The sequence below is a fragment of the Gambusia affinis genome, linkage group LG01, assembly GCF_019740435.1.
Source record: "Gambusia affinis linkage group LG01, SWU_Gaff_1.0, whole genome shotgun sequence".
NCBI lineage: Eukaryota > Metazoa > Chordata > Actinopteri > Cyprinodontiformes > Poeciliidae > Gambusia > Gambusia affinis.
In genome coordinates, this window is record NC_057868.1 from 11,271,275 (window position 1) to 11,284,797 (window position 13,523).

General features: G+C 38.0%; 2 protein-coding genes across 7 annotated transcripts in view; both read right to left on the bottom strand.

Moving 5' to 3' along the window:
• Positions 1 to 181: 181 nt before the first annotated feature.
• LOC122839877 (protein-glutamine gamma-glutamyltransferase 2-like) lies at positions 182 to 10,108 on the bottom strand. 6 transcript variants are annotated; one of them, XM_044131910.1, is made up of 16 exons: positions 9,935 to 10,105; positions 8,742 to 8,991; positions 8,286 to 8,477; positions 7,967 to 8,200; positions 7,672 to 7,790; positions 6,602 to 6,730; positions 6,050 to 6,218; positions 5,567 to 5,699; positions 5,344 to 5,447; positions 4,547 to 4,635; positions 4,122 to 4,275; positions 3,121 to 3,209; positions 2,655 to 2,838; positions 2,387 to 2,547; positions 1,088 to 1,224; positions 183 to 487 (listed from the first exon to the last, which is right to left on the bottom strand). In XM_044131910.1, the coding sequence occupies exons 2-16, from the start codon at positions 8,749 to 8,751 to the stop codon at positions 340 to 342; spliced, it is 2,052 nt and encodes a 683-aa protein (XP_043987845.1). In that variant the 5' UTR covers positions 8,752 to 8,991; positions 9,935 to 10,105; the 3' UTR covers positions 183 to 339. The 6 variants fall into 6 exon arrangements, with proteins under 6 accessions (XP_043987857.1, XP_043987845.1, XP_043987850.1 ...); XM_044131915.1 differs by having other exon boundaries at positions 8,742 to 8,932; positions 9,935 to 9,952; XM_044131894.1 differs by lacking the exon at positions 8,742 to 8,991 and having other exon boundaries at positions 9,935 to 10,108.
• A 1,468-nt stretch (positions 10,109 to 11,576) lies between these two features.
• The window catches only part of LOC122839909 (pleckstrin homology domain-containing family G member 4B-like), a 39,228-nt gene continuing 37,281 nt past the window's right edge, over positions 11,577 to 13,523 (bottom strand). The window contains exons 23-25 of the mRNA XM_044131936.1: positions 13,205 to 13,437; positions 12,779 to 12,828; positions 11,577 to 12,009 (exon numbers count right to left, since the gene is read on the bottom strand). Of these exons, the coding sequence (XP_043987871.1) occupies positions 12,799 to 12,828; positions 13,205 to 13,437 (263 nt within the window). The 3' untranslated portion in view covers positions 11,577 to 12,009; positions 12,779 to 12,798. The remainder of the gene's footprint in view (positions 12,010 to 12,778; positions 12,829 to 13,204; positions 13,438 to 13,523) is intronic.

The window sequence follows — 13,523 nt, forward strand, 5'->3', positions numbered from 1 at the left end:
GTGGGTATAATGTACTTGCACCGTTGTTCTGAGATGTGTATTATTTCCTGTAGCTGAAATAGCTTCTTTCCTCAAATACAACAAAACACCATGATCCCATACCTTCATATGTTTTTCATTAATCATGATTTATTTTATGAAATGCATTTTTAAATTAAGAAACAGTCCAGCAACAATAATTTTATTATCAATGCTGTGGTGTGGCAACAAAACTATGAGAGAAATTATCCAAGGATTCTCTGAATATAAAAAAACAAAAAACTCCAGTGCTTTGCAGGCTCATATTTCTGTTGGACAATAACAAAAAAAGACTAAATGTGCCAAGAATTGAGGTTTAATTCATTCCTTCACAACAACGTCAATGACGTTCTTGATGTTCTTCAGTTTGTCACTGTCAAAGTTCACCAGAAGCACACTGGAGCCAGCGACGGTGGGCTTAAACACAACGCTGGCCTTCGCTTGTTCATTTGCTCCCACAGTTCCAACCCTGCAAGACAGACTCATTTTAATTATCTGGTTTTGAAGTGGTTTTATGATTTTACAGTGGGTTTTTAAATGTACATATTTTGTATTTCATGGTTCTTTGTATAGTTTTGTTGAGTTTATTTTAGTTATATTGTTCTCTGTCATGTGGAAGCATTTATATCTGTGTTTTTATTGACAGTTCCCTCAACTTTGTCTTAGTGTGGTGGCGTAGGGGATAGTGCAACCCACATTTGGAGGCCTTGAGTCCTCGACGCGGCCGTCGCGGGTTCGATTCCCGGACCCGGCGACATTTGCCGCATGTCTTCCCCCCCTTTCCTGTCAGCCTACTGTCATATAAGGGACACTAGAGCCCACAAAAGACCCCCTGGAGGGAAAAAAAAAAACAAAAAAACTTTCTCTTACTCTGTCCCTGCTCACTAGGACTAACTCATGTTTCCTCCTACCACATCTGCCTGTTGTTCCCTGAGCTGGTTTTGTCTGTCGCTACAAATGTCAGATCATTGGTCACTGAATGAAATCACACTTTACTCTTGTTTCCAGTGCCAGTGGTTGTTTTCAGTAATCAAGTGAAGGCTGTAACATAGAAACTAACTGGACATACATTGCTGTTATGGGTTTGCCGCCTGTGAGTCCGATGCCGTCTATGGCGAAGCTGCAGTTGAGCAGCGGCTCAGGTAAAGAGTTCAACAAGGTCAGCTTTACAGTCACAGGCTGGTTCACTCTGGCTTCACCCACCAGCTGCAGACAGGAGGTTCAGGTTTCACCATAAAGACATGACGCAATGTGGTATCAGGGAGACAAAATTCCAGATTTTGAAATGTGAAACAGAAGCACTGCAATTTAGAAGAGGGTAAAAATTTACAAATCATTATTAAGCTATACTTTTCATCTGAATAAGTACCTCTTGTAGTATATTTACTCTGCTGAAAGGCAGCTCTTTACGTTCACGTTAAGCTTCACAACACAAATCGACCTCTCTAGGTCTACCTCGAATAGAAACACTGGTGTTGATGTGGAACTTATTCGTTTTCATGTTCCAAATCCAGAGACTGAAATGATCTCAAGCTCAGTCAGGCTGAAAGGAGAGTATCTCTGAACAGAAATGTTTATGTGTTTACACAAAGTTTAGGCCTGACATTTGACCGGGCCCTTTTGATACTTCTCAGTGACGTGCGGTCAGGGAAAAATAAAAATTAAGGATAAAGCAATTTATATTGGGTTAACCAATTATTTTGATTATTTTTTCTTCAAAATCTCAGAATTTTTGCATTTCCCCATTCTAATGCTCAGAAGCGAAGCTGGTGAGGCAGCAGCGAGCTGAGCCTCACCTGGGATTAATCAACCTCTTACTAACGGCACTGGCTGCCATTCTATGAGAGCATATTCCTCCTGTTTGTACGTCGCCAATAAAATGGTTAAAAACATTTAATATATAAATTAATTTTCCATAATTTAGCTTATGTATGTAATGTACATTGTTTTTTTGTCACCAACAGTGTGAGTAACGTGTTTTGTGTGCTGAGGAGCGATCAGAAACGACAGAACAGATTTGAGGTGAGGCAGGCAGTTCTCTTGCCTCCTGGCAGGGGGCGCTCATGATCCCAGACATTGTTTGCTTCTGTACTTTAACACATACTTTAACGGTTTTTCCCTTTGCTGTGGAGCACAGCACAAAATTAATAATGTCTACTTGTCCAAGTTTGATTGAGTTAATGGAATATATGCATGACATGTAAAAGGTCTTTTATCCCTCCAGCGTTGTCCGCACGCGCAAAATTTCCTTATGTAAACAATAACCTGCAGGGGGTCTACATTTATAAATATGATTATGATTAAGTCAGTGCCTCATCAACTATGAACCTCACCGCACGTCACTGTCTTGTGTCCTGCTGATTCTAACCTTGATCCCGATGTCTGGCTCGTCCAGCACAATTGTTTTTTCAGCCTTCTGGAAATCGACAGTCTCCTTGTTGATGGTGATGGCCGACACCTGGATCAGCAGGTCAGAGGTGATCACCGTTTTATACCGCTGGTACTCCAGTTTCAGAGAAAGACGTCTCTCTGAACAAACGCGTGCACTGATCAGTCTTCAAATTACGACCACTGACAAGGATGTCCACCTATTTACCTCACAAAATTGAACAGTAAGCACTGAGCTCAGAGCAGACCTTGTCCAGAGGGCACCTCCAAGTGGTCCGACGAAAATCCACAAAGCTCCCCGAGTTTTCCATTGTAGCTGACCGCTCTGGCATAGAAAATGAGTTTGCAGGTCTTTGTGTCCATGCAGTTGTTCGTTAGTCGAGCATACACCTCAAAGCTGGAGCCCACAATCATGTTTTCAGCCAGTTTTATCTAAAAAGGGACAAATAATGAGATAAAGTCATTGGTGCAAGTCACACTAGAGCTGATTTATGGCAGAGATGCAGATTATGTTGAAATGACTTTAGTTATTTATCTCAGTGTGTTAAAGTTCAGCTTTTTGTTTTTGATTCATGGGCATCATCACTGTTTATTTTTGAATAGACACTTTCTACTTCCTGTTTAGACCGTTTCTAATGACCTGTAGAGGAGATGTTTCTCAGGGACACAACTAAAATATGTACGACTTCGTAAAGTTGACCAATTTCATGCTACCTTAAGATGAAGCCCAAGTTTCTCTCCTCTCTGCAGCAGCACGTTGCGATGGTGGGCCCTCTCATACACCTCCCGCTCCTCTTTTGAGCCTGAAATCATCAAAATTACAAAAGAATTTGAAACCGAAATAAATAACATAAACATAGCTGAGATCAGTGTGGCAATCAGACTTTTCTGAGGGTGCTGATTCTGTATTTCTCTGATCACAGAAGTTACTCACTTTGGTGCCATCAGGTACCGATTAGACTTTTGACAAGCGTTTGCAATGATGCCTTACATAACAAACCCTTATAAATAACATAAACATGTGGAGGGTGTGTTAGCTCCAAAACACCAGAAAGCAATATATCTCTGTGTTGAAGCCGAAGTCTAATTCAAGGTCTGGAAATTTCATTCTAATAGGAAAAAAAAAAACAAGTTGCAGGTTTGCACTAAATCTACATGCAAAATTATTTAATTTAAATAATTTATGTAATTAAATTACTTAAATTACCTTTGTATGGTTTCAGAGGTTTAATTAGTTCTAAACTAGTTATATAAAATAATTCACAATATGAAATACTTTGATGAATTTAGAAGACACAGTTTAATAGTCGCAATATCAAACACTGAATTTAGACAAGGTGTACATCTGTGGGACAAAAAAATATGTCCGTTTGTATGTTTTGACCAGAGACTGAAATGTGTGAGTATCTATTATAGTTCAAAAACTCAGATGTCACTACACCAGACCGCCAGGAAGCTTAAATGTAACGACAGGAAGAGAGCAAAAAAGGCTTTGAAGTATTTTTTGGTCATCTTTTATGACATGTTTTTTTTTTTGTATTTTTTTTGTATACGCATTTATGAATGTGCGTCAGTCAAGAAAAGAGTGAGGCCTGCTTACCTACATGAAAATCCCTCATTTGTCTCATTTTGACCTAATTGTTAGAGAACTAACCCGGTTTCGTTCTAGAAAATAGATTTCTGGTTTGCAACGACACGATGTGACTTTGTGTTACCTTCTGGATATTTATACTGGTGCGTGATGTCACGTCTCTCATTTGAACCAACGGCTTTAGTGCTGATAAAAAGGCCAACAGATTTAGTGCATTCACTGAACGTCACAAACTGTCCTGTGGACAGTTTCACCAAGTCCTCAACATCTGCATTGACCTGAATGCATAAAATGACAATGATAAAGAAAATGTTAGGATGATGTCAATGTTTACAACCATCTTGCAACTGAAAATGCTCACTTAAAAATTGCAGAAACGTTTTTATTTGTAGAACAAATAAAAATGAAAATAAAATTTGTTAAAAAAAAGTTCACTATAAATAAGTTAAATGTAATTTAACTTAAATATAAGTAAATAAATATAATTTGATTTATTTACATGCTTCTTGGATATAGTTGTGTTTTAGAGCAAAAGAATAGAAAATTCACCTCGGCAAAAATGAAAGGCGTGTCATATTTCAGGCCCACCTCTCCTTCTTTGATGGCGTACAGTGAAGCTGGGCCACAGCAGAAAACACCTGACAACATCGAGGAGCCGGGAAAAAAAATTATTTAAAGAGTCTCTGGCTGCACATGCACACCGCCTTACAGACAAACTCCCTTTTCTCTGGTTTGAATATGTTGCTACCTTACTCAAAAATGCAGAACATTTATTTCCCCCTAATTAAAGCCTCTGTTTTTTCTGGCTCTATGAGAATGACACACTTGTTTCAGGAAATCAGATCTTTCTGGAGCTCCACCTAAATGACCACTGGGCTCTTGGTCCTCTGTCTGATTAAGATCCTTCTTCTCACATTTTGCTGTGTTGCCAGATGGAGTAATGGTTTTGACGGTCCATGAAAGACCACAATGTTTTCACGAGATGTTCAATGGTGCATTATAATCTATTTAAGATCACGTTCAGTCATCTGAATTTAGCACCAGTTGAACAAGTTATAGAAACATTTGACGGATGATCAGTGGAAACAGGATGCACCATACTTTTGACTGTCATGGTAAAGCTTCTCTTTTTTTTTGTTTAAATATTGTCTGTAGAATTACAAGGGGAAAAAAAATTAATGTGGCCCATTTGGATAAAAGGCTTGAAAAGTCAAGCGCTGCGAATACTTTTGATACACTGGGAATCAAATAGCACCAAATATATGTATGTATGCATCTATAGTGTATGGTGGTGTATATAGTGGAAACCCAGCTGCTGTCATTTTATTTATTAATTTTTTTTTTACCATCACTTTTCTCCTGGGGTGTTGGATCACTAGTTTGCCACCCATCAAACTTGCTCCCCAAGTCTGGACGAGTCATCCAGCTGTCCACCCATACATGGAAGTTCCTGGACAAGAAACAAAATTAGTTGCAAATGAGAGGAAAATGAGTTTGTATCACAGGGTTGCCCATGGTCACAGTATATTAGTGCATGTTTTATGTTTTGTCATGACAGATTATACTCACCATATTGAATCATCTCCAGAAATTCGGTCTCCATTTTCATCGTACAAGCGTTCGATCACCAGGTTTGCGTTAGTGTCGTGAGCTGATCCGAAGTTAGTGACCACTCGACAAGGAATGCCCAGAGCGCGGGACACTGAAGGGGGAGCAAAATCCTTCTACATCACAGGGGTAAAATAAAGCATCCTTCAGATATCATCAGTGATACTGATGCTTGAAACTAAAGCATCAAACAGAGAAGACAGAAGGAAGACTGAGACACTAAATTTATGCCGTTGATTAAGAAAAGAGACTGTTGAGAACCCGGTAGGGTGGAGAAGGTTGTTAGAGCCATAAACAAGATTTTGAATTGGACGATGCTTTTTTCTATGTGCCACAATAACATAACATTTTAAGCATGGTTATGCAGCACAATCTATTGCAAATAGTAATTTCACTCAACTTTGTGGGAAAAAAAGAACAATCATGCTCTATGTAATATCCAACCTGTGCATGCTACAGCAGCAAAGACCCAGCACTGGCCGTAGCGGACTGGACCTCTCTCTGCCCACTGCCGCAGAATTTCCCCACTGCCCATCCACAGTCCAGGATGAATGCCATTTGAAAACTCTACCCACTGACCCACCAACACGCCTCGGTCGTCATTACTGTTGATCTGTGAGAAACAACAGCAACCATGCAAGGCACATATTAGGAACTTAAGTGTGAGAAACATATTTACACACACACACACATATATATATACAGTACAGACCAAAAGTTTGGACACACCTTCTAATTGAATTCAATTGAATTTCAATTAGAAGGTGCGCCCGATCGCCCGCCAGCTAGCAATATATTATTCCAGCTGTTGGATTCCAGAATGCCACACCTGTGCCGGCTGCATAACACTTCTGAAACCATTTTTATGAAAATTATTGTAAAAACCTTTGTTTAGGTTATGTCGCTACAATTTAAATAAATAAATAAATAAATAAAGTGTTTTTGTTCTCTGCATTGTTCTTTAAGTCATATTATTGTTATTATGATTATTATTACCATAGCACTAAATACCCTGGTGACATAGATTGGATTACTCCGGGAAGAAACGTCCTTATTAGGATCCGACAAAAATTTAGGATTGTCGTCCAAAATCTTCAGACAGATATCCAGAATTCCTGGTTCAAACTGCAGAGGAGTAGATGAACAGTAATGAGATCAACAGAGGACATAAAAAAAAAAACAATCACTCCAAAGGTCTCAGTAGTCTGTGGATTGAACGACTTTATGTTTTTTTTTTTTAACTCGACGTCAACATGATTAAAGTCGAGTCGACGTCGATTAGTCGCAGTAACATCATAGAAACGGAAGCGAAAATGGTTCACAGCAACTTACAGGCTTTATAAGCTACATTCAGTAAATATTGACAAAAATCGCGTAGACTATGGAGAATTAAACTTGGTCCAGTAAGATGCACAAAGTTGAGTCTGACTCTTTTTATTCCAAACACCGGGTGCAGGAGTCATATTATTACGTTGACCATAATTGTGTTTTGGGAACATAATTTACAAAGAACGGATTCCATTTGATTACAGTTCAATTCAGCTCCTGCTGTCCGATAAGCGGCCCTCTGACTCTGCGGGATGAACCGACATGCAGACGACGGCAGAAATAGCCTCCATCAGATCCTCAGAATGCAACTTGAACTTCGCTTCCGGCTATTGCTAGCCGGAAGCATGGCTATTGCTAGCCTCACACATGGTAAATCATTTCATCGGCTATTGCTAGACAGCATTTTTGTAAGAGCGACGCTTCAACACAAAGGGTGACGTGATCAGTCGGATGGATGAAAAGCACGACATTCCGGTTCTTTTTTTCTTTCTTTCTTTTTTATTTTATTTAATTTTTTATGTTTTTTTTAAAGAATTATTTCAAAACTAGTTGCATTTATTTGACAGTAATCGGGCAGAAAAAAGGCGGTATGAGGTGACGGGGGTTGAGTCAGAGGCGTTATAGTTTGTTTGGCGCCCTGGGAGAACTACATTTTCGCCACTCCCCATTCCCCTCTCTCTCCAATATCCAACCCCTCTCCACAAAGACATGGAGCGGGGTGGGCTAGGGTTGGGTACCTGTCCAAAGTTCCAGGGTTTCCCTTTAATCCTTTTGTGTGATCCTCTGTAGACCAACCCATGTTGTGCTAGAACATACTCCTTCCTCTTTTCCTCACTCTTCAAATAGACTGCATCATCTGTTAGTACACACAACATACTAAATTTGAAACCCTTCTCATTACGTCCCTACAAAACATATAAAACATTTACAGAGAGCAATTTTGAAGCTGATAACAGTATTTTAGGGAGACTAAGATTTATTAATTTGAAGTTTAAATTGTAGTAAATTTATTAGACAGTTTAATGAACTCACCAGGACACCAGGCATTGAAAAGCAGAGTAAACTGTCCTAAGCTTGTCTTCTGTCCCAACTGGTCTAAAGTCAGAGTATAGATCCCAATGGGGGCTTTGGGAGAGGAACTGATGGACACAATTACTGTTCTTCCAGAGGCATCAGTAGCAGCTGAAGCGCTCCACTCTGTGTTCACAGTGGATGCCTGTGAACTGAAGGTAACTTTAGTGTTAGATTCTCTTCCTGGTAATGGACCTGCAGAAACAGATATAAATGGCTGTATAAAATTGATATAAATCAATATAAAAAAACTGGGTATAAGGCTGCAGGAGGTGAGTACCAGTTTCAACATCGAACATGAAGTTTGTTTTGCCCACTTTGAACTCTTTGCTGCTAGGTGACAGGTGTAAGGCAATGCTGAAGGGCTGCCCCCTTCTGACAATCAAGCGCTCCTCCCCAAAAAGCTCAGTGTGGTGGTTGCTGTGGTTGTCCTTAATATTCAGATCACAGCGCTCAATGTCTAATGCTGTTCCTATACAGAAGCAAAGAAAACCTTGGTCATGCATCATAATTCCTCACACATGGTAAATCATTTCAATTCAACATTCTTCCAGAAGTTACGTAAGGTCCCTGGTCGGAAAAATTTTATGTCTTTCACCATTCCTACTCATCACGTTTCACTCGTCTCACACTCAAGTGAGTTCATGTGCAGAAACCTAAAGGACGTGCATCAGGAGTAAGAGCACAAAACAAACAAGCGCTATCACAATTAAAACAAAAAATACTACCACCTTACCTTGGCTCATTTCTGCAGAGAAATTGTCGTTCAGCCTTTGAAGGGAAACTTTTAGTCCAGCTGCAGCTAGTTAGCTCTTATGACTGAAGATCCAGCAACGTAACAGTGAGTGACGGATATTTGTAGCATATGCAACCTGATCAGTACCCCATCCACCTCCTCCTCTCTTTCTTGAACCCACATCAGTAATTCTGCTTTCAGTCAGGGAAAGCAGATGGCGATGCAACCTTACAACCTTTTTGTGTGTAAACTAGTTTAGGAAAAATGATTTATGATTGGAAAAAGGTTAAAATAAACTCAACTCAAATGTAGCTGTCAGATTTCTCTGTTTGTCTTTTTAAAGGTGTTGTAGGTTATAAATCCTTTTTTATCACTATGTAAATGCAAAGAACTTTCTAATGCTATCTTCTCGGCACATGCAACACATGTGCATATACAATTTTTGAGAATGATGAATGATACTGATTTTAAATGCCAAATATATAACTTTACTGTTGTGCCCCCCAAAGTACCCACATCCCTGGTAGATTTTGATGTAGAACTATTTGTATTGAACCAAGAAAATTATTTCTGATTAAAAAAAACAAAAACCAAAACAAACAAAAAAAATAATCAAGAACAGACAAACAGACAATGTAAATGGGTTATCAATTTAGAAAAAAAACAACCCCAGCTTATCTCTATTTATCAAATTCTGATAAATAACAGCATGTTAAACTATTTATATCTTCAATTGATTTTATGTGGCATTGCTTTAAATTAAACCCTTATAAAACTACTTGTCAACTTTTGCATGTTTTCCCTTGTTATTTTTGCCAAATTATCTTTGGCAAAATGAACTAATTCAATCAGGCATTCATTTGTTTACTCACTTGCTAAAAACATGTTTGTTTTTATTTCCCTTGCTACATTTTGCTGTGCTGCACAGTGTAAGCTTTCACATTTTCTGGTGCCCCCAGCAACCCCATGTTGGACTCAAACGTGGTTCTAAATACAGATAAGGGGTTTTAAATTTATGACTGTATATATATTTAGTACTAATGGAACCCTGAAGATTAATTAAATGACTGGTAATAACACAACCTGCCAATGAGCATTTTGATGTATGAATTTTAAATGCGAGCAGTGTCTGTATGTGGGTTTAGATTTGTTGCTGCAGGAAAAGATGCCCTGTATCGGTCTGTGCCCGTTACCTGCTGCCGTTAGCATGCTCCAGCTTCTGTAGTCCAATTTCTATCACGCACTAGCGCGTGCGTTCTCAATAGTCATGGAAACGACGTTAGCGCTATCAGCTGGAAGGTTAATATTATTATTCTAATATTTTAAGAAACAAAAGCAAGTTATTCCTGAGATACTGCTAAATTATTTAGCTTATTTTGTGTTTATTTATTTTTTTGTGTTTTTTTAAATCTGTCTACTGTGTAGCAACAACAACAACAAAAACTATTAGCATTCTTTGCTAGCATAGATTTTTGATATTTTCTCGACTGGAAATGTCAGTAATGTTAAGCTGCGGTGTAGTCGTTTTAGGAAATACTCATATTCTAGTAAATTATATTCCCTTTAGTAGAATTTAGTGTCAAATTCTTGGAAGGCTAGCTTGTCCTGGGTCCACTTTTGAATGTGCTGATAAACATTGATTTCCATGGAAACATTTAATAAAATATATTTAATATTACTACATTAAAAAGAATCATTTGGTTTCCTATACAGCCTATCTAATTGTTTAGTTCATTTTTTTCGAGGCAGGGAGATTTTGACCTGTTAAAGACATAGCCAGGAATCCTAAAATGGGTGAAATAATTTGAAAATAAAAAGCGATTTAATTTGAATCTGTGAAGATCAGGCTTGATGACTTTGGTGTCCAATGCTTGTAAATTTTGACTACTACATACCACTCCTTTCTGCTTTGGACTCACTGTGATGCTACAAAATAAAATCTTTCATGTTTAGTAAAAGTTTGTGGTCAAACCTAACAGGTTTTTTCACCCAGTTATATTTTCATCCTTGACAACAACCCCATTTTGATAAAAAGAAAAATAACCTCACTGCTGTCATTCATTAGCAGTATGATGTGCTTTTTGTGTCTTTGAAGCCCAGCTTCTGGAATCATGTGCCAAGTCAGGTTTGGTTTCATTAGACCACAGTTCATTGGGTTAAAATAAAGAAGTTTAATAGAAAGATAGGTAAAGGGATCAGCTCCCATCTGGTATCACAATACCATTTTATTGCAATCAAACATTTTAAATTCAGAGGGAAGAAACCTGACATTCAAATTAGACACTGCTTACAAAAGTTAAAAGAAATAATAAAGGGGTATAAAACTGAAAAAATGAGAAAACGACTGACATTCACATAAGTAATATGAAACACAAAGTATGAAAACGATGGTCTACTATACCTGTTATAATTTGCACGTGTACATTTTGTACAAATAGCAAAACAAAATCCAGACAGTTTCAAGTTTACAACAGTAGGCTAATGTTTAAGACAATATGAAGAAAAAACCCCCACTTAACTAAGTGTTAAGTGTCAGTGAAACTGATTTGATTTGTGGGTTTGGACTGCTGTCTTGTAACTGTCCATTCTTCTGTAGAAGCTTGAGTTTCCTTCTTGAAGATAATGCGTATATAGTCAGCCCAGTCTTTATGGATGCATCTATAAAATATAACACAACTCAAACACACAGCCTAGTGGTCTGTCCCATCAGAAGAAGACAAAAGATCAAAATAAAAAAGACATTTACAACAACGTCGGAACAAGCATTAAATACTGAAAGGCATCCCATTAACAAAACCCTCAAGTAGAACTTGGAAAAAGTACAAACATTAACTGTGTATTTGGTAAATCTTTTTATTACAAAAAATCTGCCAAGCAGTTTCAGGTTTTCCGCAGCACTATGTCCACATATTTAACTCCACTTAAGGTCAACCTCTTTTTTATGTCTTCAGTCTGGACGGTGGGCCGATGTAAACACTTAGCAAGCTAACCTTGGATAAGAGTGCTGAACTTGGTGACTCCCACTTGTTTAATAAACTTGTTTGATCCCCGCAAATATAGAACTGCAAAAATTGTGCATTACAAGATCCCACAGTGGCGGTATCTGTAGTTTTGAGACACCAGAACCGATTCAATAAATAAATTAAAAAATACAGTCGTTTTGATAAGAAATAATGGCTATGAAGCCCATGGAAATGTTTCCATGCATGCAATTCTTCTGTCTTCATGTAGTCTGCAGCAGGCATCAACTATGTTATTGACTGTTCACCTGCAAATAAAAATGCATAAATTACACCTCCCTTTCTTATTTCTAAATGATAAAATGAAATGAAACCTTCTAAAGCCACAAGTCTCAATTATTACTAAACATTAATACATTTCTATTTACCATTTTGTAGAATACACAAATGCTATAAAAATATTGCTCTGTATAGAACATGATTCACATTAGAGATACCCAGGGTTGATAATACATGACTTGTGATTGGCTGGGAACTTAAACGTTATGCTAGCAACAAAACTCGGCACCTTGTAAGCTGTTGCTGAGAGAAAAAAGTGAGGTGATAAAAAAAAACAATTCATAAGAAACAGAAAATAATTCTTTCAGAAAGCTGAAATAAGCTATTTATGAGATTTGTAGTTCTAAGACAACTTGAGGCATGTCAGTGGTTTATTCAAAATGAAAAAGAATGAGAGAGAGAAACTTTCAGCAGAAAACATGAAGGGAACTGAGTATGGCAACGTTTTTTTTTTCTCTTTGACATTTCAACCTCAGTAAATGGTGGACAGAACTGCTATATGACTTACACTACTACTTATTCAGTTGGAAATGAATAATGTATCATTGGCTAGCTGTGCTAATCAATCTAATTGCTAACGTACAATGTTAAAAACAGTTTCAATTGTTAATTTTGTAACACCTTTGGTGATTTACAAATTGGTATCCTTAGACTGCAGATTGTCCATTGTGCCATGACTGGTAAATTCCTATTTAAAACATTTTAAACTTTAAATTTATGTTGTTAAATGACCATTACCTTCTGTTTTGTAATAAGGGTCAAACTTCTGTTGATCTTCCCAGCTCCCCCTGCAGTGAAAAATACAGCTCAGTTTAACCTCTAGAACCCTAGAGGTTCCACCGGTGGAACCCGACGGACCCATCGGTGGGTTCTAGAGGTTAATCAAAGATGAAAATAATACTATTATATTAGCTCCTAAATTGTTGTTGATATGTTTTGTGGACAATGTCTACTACAGAACTTCGATTTTTCAATAAACAAATTGTATATTTTTAGTAAATGAATGCAAACATTCATAATTGTTCAAGGAAAACAGGTAGCTTTAGTTACCTGGAGCTCATTTAATTAGAGCCATACATGTAAATTATGTTCAAGACACTTTTCAGGGATTGAGATAGCGGCGTTAAAATTTCACGACGTTGCTCAGATCATCTTCAGTTTTACCTGAGGTTTAGCTAGATGTGGAGGTTTGGGGGGGATGCCAGGCTTCTTTCTGGTAACTGCAGGGGAGCTGTTTTTCCTCAAGCTGGAGGTCCGACAAAGAGTTGATTTCTGCTCTGACCTCTGGGACACGGACGAAGAGTCGTCCACTACCTCTCCGCTGATGGCAGACAGACAGCTGTGGTCTGGACTGCTGTACAGATTCATACTTTCTCCAGAGGAGTCAGTGCTGTCGACTGAAACACAGACATGCACCAAACCCAATATAATGATGTCTAAAAATATTAAATTTGACTTTACTTATGTTGTTCATTTTTAACTT